Source organism: Stenella coeruleoalba, assembly GCF_951394435.1.
Source record: "Stenella coeruleoalba genome assembly, chromosome: 7".
NCBI lineage: Eukaryota > Metazoa > Chordata > Mammalia > Artiodactyla > Delphinidae > Stenella > Stenella coeruleoalba.
In genome coordinates this window covers 18,705,342-18,714,011 of record NC_137153.1, presented here as the reverse complement: position 1 = coordinate 18,714,011, position 8,670 = coordinate 18,705,342, and the positions used below count along the sequence as shown (strand labels likewise).

The 8,670-nt window shown below is 46.4% G+C and overlaps 1 protein-coding gene across 1 annotated transcript in view; it reads right to left on the bottom strand.

The window, feature by feature from the left end:
* Positions 1-550: 550 nt before the first annotated feature.
* The window catches only part of NUGGC (nuclear GTPase, germinal center associated), a 41,317-nt gene continuing 33,197 nt past the window's right edge, over positions 551-8,670 (bottom strand). The window contains exons 15-18 of the mRNA XM_079927772.1: positions 7,545-7,653; positions 6,348-6,484; positions 4,233-4,323; positions 551-823 (exon numbers count right to left, since the gene is read on the bottom strand). Coding sequence (XP_079783898.1) covers positions 678-823; positions 4,233-4,323; positions 6,348-6,484; positions 7,545-7,653 — 483 coding nt within the window. The 3' untranslated portion in view covers positions 551-677. The remainder of the gene's footprint in view (positions 824-4,232; positions 4,324-6,347; positions 6,485-7,544; positions 7,654-8,670) is intronic.

Here is an 8,670-nt window from a genome sequence, read left to right as displayed (position 1 = left end):
CCCTAAAGCTTTATTTTGCAATTTTTCCCCCAATATTTAAGTTTTTCAATGTTTATTTTTGGTGTTTGCTTTTTATTAAACTATAGTTGATATACAATGTTTTGTTAGTTTCTGGTGTACAGTAAAGCAATTCAGTTATATATATATATTCTTTTTCATATTCTTTCCATTATAATTTATTACAAGATATTGAATATAGCTCCCTGTACTCTACAGTAGGACCTTGTTGTTTATCCTTTTTACATATAGTACTTTGTACCTGCTAATCTCAAACTCCTAATGTATCCCTCCCCACCCCATTTCCCCTTTGGTAACCATAAGTTTGTTTTCTATGTCTGTGAGTCTGTTTCTGTTTCATAAGTGAGTTCATTTGTATCATATTTTAGATTCCACATATAAGTTTTTCGCTGTTTAGATATTTTTCTCCAGTAAAGCACAAGTTTCTTGTCCCTAAAGCTTTAGACCTTCGTGAGGGTTTCACGATGACTCTTTCTGGCAATAGTAGAAAAATGAAATGATGTTGCTTCGTACTCAGCTTATGACAGAAGTAACAATATACTGAGTTGTCTATAAAGCCCCCCAAAGTTGGGAGGTGTTCTTTATTAGGTTTTAACAAACAGTAGTAAATCTGATTATTTGCCTCCAGGTTTGAATTCCATGGTGCCAAGCCCCAAGAATTAAATCCATGTTTTGGGGGGGCCAGATTTGCTGGGGGACATTCTCAGAAGGAAATCTTGCATGCCCCTACGCAACAGTGCATTCTCAGCAACCTCCCTCAGGCTCCGGTGCAGCTTCTCCATCTCCTTGTATTCACTTTTGACATCTACAGAAGAGCAGGAAGTAAGCGTTAGGAGTTAGTCTTTTTCAGAAACGTCCCCAGAAAACAAATCCCCCGAGAATCCTGTTCTGACCTCGGTCACCTGTCCCAGAATCTGAACTTGAGAATGGAGCTTAGAGATCAGACAGTCCAGTCAATATGTTTTATAAATAGCTCGATCAAACCAGGCATTTTTGCTCTTATCTTAAGGCTTATCTCAGCATAGGGGGCACCTTGAAAATAAACACAAACCTACCCATAAAAAAGGTCTGGGAAATCACTGAGTCTTTACAAAGGCCTCATAAGTGCTCAGTGGAAGGAGATACAAAGCACACCCCCCACAAAACCTCCCCCAGGTCTTTTCCAGGCATCTCTCTCTCCTTTTCCGATCTCTCTCCCCACAGCTGTGCCCATTCTAAGGGAATCTGCTCTTACTTTCGGCATCTCAGGCTCTTAGCCCATAACATGCAATCAAATGGTATCCTTCTGATGATTAATTTTATGTGTCCACTTGTCTGAGCTGTGGTGCCCAGATATTTGGTCAAATGTTATTCTGGTTGTTTCTGTCAGTATATTTTTGGATGAGCTTTACATTTAAATCAGTGGACTCTGAGTAAAGCAGATTGCCCTCCGCAATGTGGGTGGGCCTCATCTAATCAGATGAAGATCTGACTAAAACAAAAGGCTGGTCTCCCCTGAGCAAGAGGGAATTAATTCTCCAGCAGACTGCTTTTGGACTTGAACTGCAAGTCTTTCTTGTATCTCCAGCCTGCTGGCCTCCCTTATCAGATTTCGGATGCACAACACTGCCATAGTTGCATGAGCCAATCCCTTAAAATGATCTCTTTCTCTCTCTATATATGGACATACGTATACATTCTATTGGTTCTGTTTCTTTGGAGAACCCTGACAAACACAGTCCTCTTTGAAGGGACACTTCAGACTGACCTTGGGGTTGGCTCTGGCATTGCTCCCGGAAGCCCCTCCATCGCCCTTGGCTCTATATGCCCGGCATCATGACTCAGACCCACCCACCCTGAGCTGGCCAGTGATGGGAGCCAAGACCTTGACCAAGAAGGGAGTCAGGGGCTTCCCTGGTGGCGCAGTGGTTGAGAGTCTGCCTGCCGACGCAGGGGACGCGGGTTCGTGCCCCGGTCCGGGAAGATCCCACATGCCGCGGAGCGGCTGGGCCCGTGAGCCATGGCCGCTGAGCCTGCGCGTCCGGAGCCTGTGCTCCGCAACGGGAGAGGCCACAGCAGTGAGAGGCCCACGTACCGCAAAAAAAAAAAAAAAAGAAAAGGGAGTCAGAACCCTGAGTCTATTTGTCTTTCTCCTGAGTCTAGAAGGTCTCCCATTTCCTCACTGCCTCTTAAATCGTATTTATCCTTCCAGGCTCCATTCTAGGGCCCAGCTTACTTGAAGCTACCCCAGTGTCCCAGCCCTGAATAACCACTGTCTTCTGCACTGTGGGAATAACAGTCTGGTGCCCAAGTGCATCCCCTCCCTCAGGTTTTTGTTTAAATGTCACATTTCCAGTGAGACCTTCCCTGGCCACCCTGGCCCCTCCTCCGGGACCTCTCTCTCTCCTTCCCTGCTTTATTTTTCTCCATAGCATGTATCGCTCTTTGGCTTGCCACACACTTTATTTATTCTGCTTCCTGTCTACCTTCTGCCCTCTGGGTTGTAAGCTCCATGAAGATGGAGATTTTTGTCTGTACTGGTCACTGCTGTACCCTCAGTACCTAGAACACTGCCCAGCACCTAGGAGGGGGCTGTGGTTTCTCGTAGAGTGAATGCATATGACCTGCTACTGTGATTTAGTCTTGCACATCTTGTCTTAACAACCAGCTAAGACTCAGAGCAGGCACTGTTTCAGACCTCTTTGGTACCTGGCACAGTACTCCCTACATAGTGTATATTCGCTGGTGATGGGAAGAAAAGGAGATGGTCTTAAATTATGGCAAAGAGTAATTTACATCAAACTCGGGAACATTTTCTGTCTGTGAGACCTGGAGAGTCGGAAGACCTTTGACCACTTCGAGGCGGGGAGGGTTCTTAAAAGAAGACACGATTGGGTGACTCTAATCTTAAAACAGGTTCAAGACAGATGGTCATGGGAAAGACCGATAAATTGCAGTGCAAGGGTGTCGTATCTCCTTCCCAGAGACCACTGGGAACAGGTTAGACGGCCGTCTCACCAGCCAGAATTGGGAAAGAACGATGATTTCCAAAGAAATACGTTAAGTGCAGGACAGACCTTTAGAAGCGGAAATTGTGGCTTTTTCTTTGGAAATAGCCCTGACCACTTTCACCCTGATGGACTCACCAAAGGCAGCAGCTCTTTTTTTTTCCAAGCAGGCAACTGTGCACATAGTTTAAAACCTAAAAGACCCAGTGCAAAGCGAGTCTCTGCCCTCCCCATTCTCCAGCCTCCAGTTCCCCTCCTTAGAGGCGACCAGTGTGACCAGTTGCTGTGTATCCCATGGAGATTTTTCTGCATATACAGACAGGAACATATGCTTTTCCTTTTTTCTCTCTCACAAATGGCAACACATTACATGCTTTTTTTACTTTACAATATATCTTGGAGCTTGTTTCTTACAGCTACATATAAAGCTGCTTTTTTTTTTAACCAGTTGCGAGGTCCTCTACTAGTGGTGTAGCTAAGTGAGCTTAACCATCACGACCCCTAAGTCTATGGACGGATCTCTGAGGTCTTGACACCATGAACAATGCTGCCCTGAATAACCTTGTGCACGTGCCACTCTGCCATGTATGAGGATATCAGAGGATAAATGCCTAGCAGAAGGATGGCTGGGCCAAAGGATGTGCACATTTTAAATTTTGCTAGCAATTGCCCAGTCGCTGTTTGCACCAGTTTACACTTTCCGGTTTACACCAGGGGACCTGGTGGAGCCCATGGTGTGAAGGGGAGATGGTTGCCTGTACCACATGCCCCTGGTGCTGCATCCCCAGCTTCCTGGTGGATGAAAACAAACCTTCTCCACCACAACCAGAAAATGAGGCTTCTCATGGGAAGATATCAATCTAAAAGAATGGGTTTATGGAGACACCAGGACAGAGGTATGGATTTGACTTTGCCGCTTTCCAGCTACGGATCCTCAGCACATTATCTAAGTTTCTGTTTCTGCATCTGCAAAATGGAGCAAGAATGCCTGCCCCTGAGGGTGAATGTAAGAATGTGGTGAGACGTTGTACACAAAACCCGAATATAATGCTTGGTCTCAGCTGGGTGCTCAGCAAAGGAGGGGGCAGTCTTGTTCTTATCATCTCCATCCCTTGCCCTAGAAATTCTTCCTAACTTAATTTCTTTAAATCCAGCAAAGAGCAACCACAGTTTGGGGGGTAGGGGTGTGGCATCATCACCCTTTATGCAAAGGTTGTATGTATTTACCTGCAAGCTCCTTGTAGAGCCCATCCCCCTGGGACGAAGCAAGGGTCAGCATGGTGGTGACGCTGCCCTTCACCTTCTCCGTGATTCCATTCTACACGACAAAGGACGGTCATTCTGTTAGGAGGGCACAGCCTAAGGGAAAGGAATCTCATGAAAGGGACCCCACCCAATCCCCCAGCCAGAGAGTGTTAGCGACTGGGGTTGTCTTTTGGCAACTTTTTCAAAGTTTGCATTTTGGCACATTTTTCAAAGTCAGGTCCAAGGGTGGACCGCTTGAGAATACCCTGGGTGACCAGAGTCATCAGGACAACATTTCTGAGGGGTCCCACCTGCCTTTGTATCTCCTTTCCTAGACTCATGGAAATTGTACCTCTGATGCTGAATGACCAAATCAGGAGTAACGAGGAGGCACAGAGGCGTGGTGGGGGGAGAACAGCCACCGCAGAGACAGAAAAAGAGGCGAAGAGAGGGTCACCGTCCCATTGTCCTATCATGCATTTAGTCACTGCGTAAATGTTTGTTGACCTCCTACATTTCATAATACACCATTAATATATAACTTTCCAACTACCTGAGAAATGTCTTCTTGCTACTCTCAGTCGTTCTATCAACTAAAACCAGTTTTCCTCTTTTAAGCATCTCTTGCCTGCTTTGAAAAACACTGGACTCTCCACTAGCCTGACAGAGCCTAGTTTTGAACCTGCATCTCCTGACTCCAAGTCTTATGGTCTTTTCTTCAATGCACCAGGCTGGGAACCCAAAGCTCTAATCTCGGCTGCATCTGTGAACCTTCTTCTAGTACCTCAGGCCCTTGGCCTCAGCTTCCTTGTTTGTGAGATCAGAGAATGGGAACCCTCTGTGGTCTGGCCCAGTTTCACCTTCCTGCATGGCTGTCACTTAAGATACGTTTGTACATGCTCAACGTGCTAATCATTTTTCCGTGGAATTGTTTTCTTGGGCACCTTAAGGGCCGGTTTTTAAACATTCAGTGGGGATTGGCAGCTGTAGAGTTTGGCAAATTTTCTGCAGGTATTTGTAGTCGGTGGTAATATGTTAAATGATGGAAACTAAACCACGCCTGGTAAATGAGATACCTCTTAGCCTGGTCCAAGAGATATTACATGCCTTGTGTTGTGGAGAAATGTATTTTCCATAACTGTGGTGAAGCGGGGAGAGGAGGTTGTGCAGAAGCAGGTTTCAGGAAGCAGGCTGGTTCAGAGGTGGACGGAAATAGCAAGGAGCCGGGGTCCTCAGGAGGTTGGGAGAGAGTCAGCTAAGCCTGCACTGAGGCTGGTGAATTTGCAAACCCTATTGGCTTAGGGCCTGGGGTGGGTGGGGGGCAGCCAGCAGTACCTTGGACTAAAACAAAGAATTTATATTACTTGGGGAGGGGTTGGCTAGCTAAGAGACCCAGGGCTGGGATAAGATCATCCCAGCGTACTTGACAGAAGCATTTAGGTTTGAGGAAACTGTTAGGAACTGTCTTCTGAGATAGACAGCGTCACACCTAAATCTATGCCAGGGACTGTAACAGACTGACCTATAATAGTTGACTGGCATTTATCTATTGGTATTTTATGTAGACAAGTCATTTTCCCTCATTTAAAAAAAAAAAATCTGTCTTAAGATTATGCTATTGCTGGAGCCAGGTTATCTGTTCCCAAATCCCCGCTCTGTAACTTACTAGCTGTGTGACCTCTTGATACACCTCTCTTTGCCTCTGTTTTCTCATCTGTAAAATGGGAACAATAATAGTATACTTCACAGAGTTACTGGGGATTCAATGAACTCATGTTTGTGAAGAGCTTAGGATCCCCTCTAGATATTACAGTTGTCCTAGTGATGACTCAGTAAAGAGCAAAGAGGCAGGAGAGGGCTGGAGGGGCTGCATTTCTGAAGCCACGGTCTCAGAGAGAAGCCCGAGCCAGCATGTGGTGGCAGTGGAGGCTGGCCTCCTCCCCAGAATCATGGCCATCGGTTGGGCACTCTCTAGAGAAGGCATCCAGCTCTATTTGGGCCCAAACAACTACTACTTCTTCTGTCTTCTGTACCTGCTTCCTGTGCTCCCCCAGGAGCCTCTTTGGGACTGGAATTCAAACCATGGATGTCAAATACCTTCAGCTGGTGAAATTGGTGCTGCATCCTTTCTTGAGCCCGTTCGAACATGCCCTCATCCACCTGCCGGTCCAGCCCTCTTCTGAGGACATCTTTCATTCTTTCACATGCTTTTTTGCCCGTGATCTGAGCTACCTCTGGCAAAAATGATAGTCACAGTCACAGCACAGCAAGGACTTGCTTAGAGACCTTTAGCACCAGAAAGACAGACAAGCAAACAGGGACTTCCCTGGTGGTGCAGTGGCTAAGAATCTGCCTGCCAATGCAAGGGACACGGGTTCAAGCCCTGGTCCGGGAAGATCCCACATGTCGCGGAGCAACTAAGCCCATTCGCCACAACTACTGAGCCTACGCTCTACAGCCCACGAGCCACAACTACTGAAGCCCACGTGCCACAACTAGTGAAGCCCGCACGCCTAGAGCCCGTGCTCTGCAACAAGAGAAGCCACTGCCACGAGAAGCCCGTACACCACAGTGAAGAGTGGCCCCCGCTCACCGCAACTAGAGAAAGCCTGCACGCAGCAACGAAGACCCAACGCAGCCAAAAATAAATAAATAAATTTATTTTAAAAATAAAAAATAAATTTAAAAAGCACATTAAAAAAAGACAAGCAAACTATACACACACACACACACGTATGTATTATACATACCTACCTACATACACATATATATTCATACATGTAGCACCATTTTCTACACCGTGGAAATAGAATAACATGATACAAAACACTAACTCAATATTTAGATCATTTTCATGTTGAAAATCTAATGAATGAATTAAGCAGTAGCTTCCAAAATTCCAAACTCACCCGCCCACCCCAGGAAAAAAAACAGTGGGACCACCAAACCAAGAAAAAGTTGGAAAGTGAGTTTACAAATACTTAAAGAAAATAAGGATGAGAATTGGATAATGGATTTTATAGTTTAATTAGCTGAGATGCAGCATGGAGAGGAGAAGCAAGGTGTCTAGATAAAGAGTGGACAGAAAGAACTAGAAACACACAGATAGAAATGGGTCATGACTGACCTCTCCCCACACCCTTGCAATTGTTTGGTTTTAATTTGTAGACCAAGAGTGTTATGGGGACTCAGGACACAGGAGGACAAATACTTTGAAGGGGGAGCAGCAGACTAGGATGCTAAAGGAGCCGACAGACCCCGGAGGAGGTGGAAAAGTTACTCTCGGGGGCCCACCTTCATAACAGGGCTTCAGGTCGTTCTGAACAGAGGTGCTGAGAGACTCATAAATCCTCCTCTTCCTTCTGAGGATGTGTCCCTCCAGGCCTCCCAGGATGGCGCTTATCTGAGAATCCACGTTAACAAAAAGCCATTTGTGACAATCCCTTAATAGAAGCAGGGCAGGGGTTCCCGTGTACGGCCACCGCCTCCTCTGCCCTGTATTATATCGTTGGCTGTTCACACATCTCCGCCACCGTGAACTCCTCACAAGCAGGAACTTTATCTGAAGCACTTTTATATCCCCAAGTGCTTCCCACGGTGCCGGGCACCTCAGAAAACTCGATAACTATTTGCAGAGTTGAACTCGGGTGCATGCAAGCTGCTGGGATGGGGCATTTGGGGGAGGGCGGGGGAGGCACAGGCGATTTCTCTAGTGTTACCCTGTAATTTGGGCTGGGCCTGTGCTGTGGACTGAATAGTCACGTTCCCCCAGATTCTTCTGTTGAAATCTTAAACCCCGATGTGATGGCATTAGGAGGTGGGGCCTTTGGAGGTGATTAGGTCTTAAGGAGGGAGCCCTCCCCATTGGGATGATTCCCCTTATAGACAGGACCCCAGAGAGCTCCTCTGCCCCGTCTGCCATGTAAGCACACAGCAAAAAGATGGCCACCCGTGAACCAGGAAGCAGGCCCAACCGGACACCAAACCTGCCTGCACCTTGATCTTATACTTCCAGTTCCAGAACTGTGAGAAGTAAATTTCTGCTGTTTGTAAGCTGCCTGGTCTACAGTATTTGTTACAGCAGCCCAAACAGGCTAAGACAGCCTGGACTAAGCAAATGAGTCCCAGACAAGAGTCTTGAGGCCTCAAAGCTAAAAAATGATCTGCAAAAAAAGACTCTTCTTTAAACTTCACCGCTGTGGATAATACTTCATGATATTGGCAAAAATGATAAAGAAGTCCGTGAGAATGTTACAAGGGGGTTCAAATGTTTATACTTCTAAGGATTCTTTGAAGATTCTTCTTGGGAACTGGGGCAACTTGACCATCTCAGCATTTACTCTTCCTTTCTTCTCAGTGGGACAAAGCTTGCTACGTCTGTAGCAGACTCAGGACCGCTTCTCTTTGCCCCATCCCACTA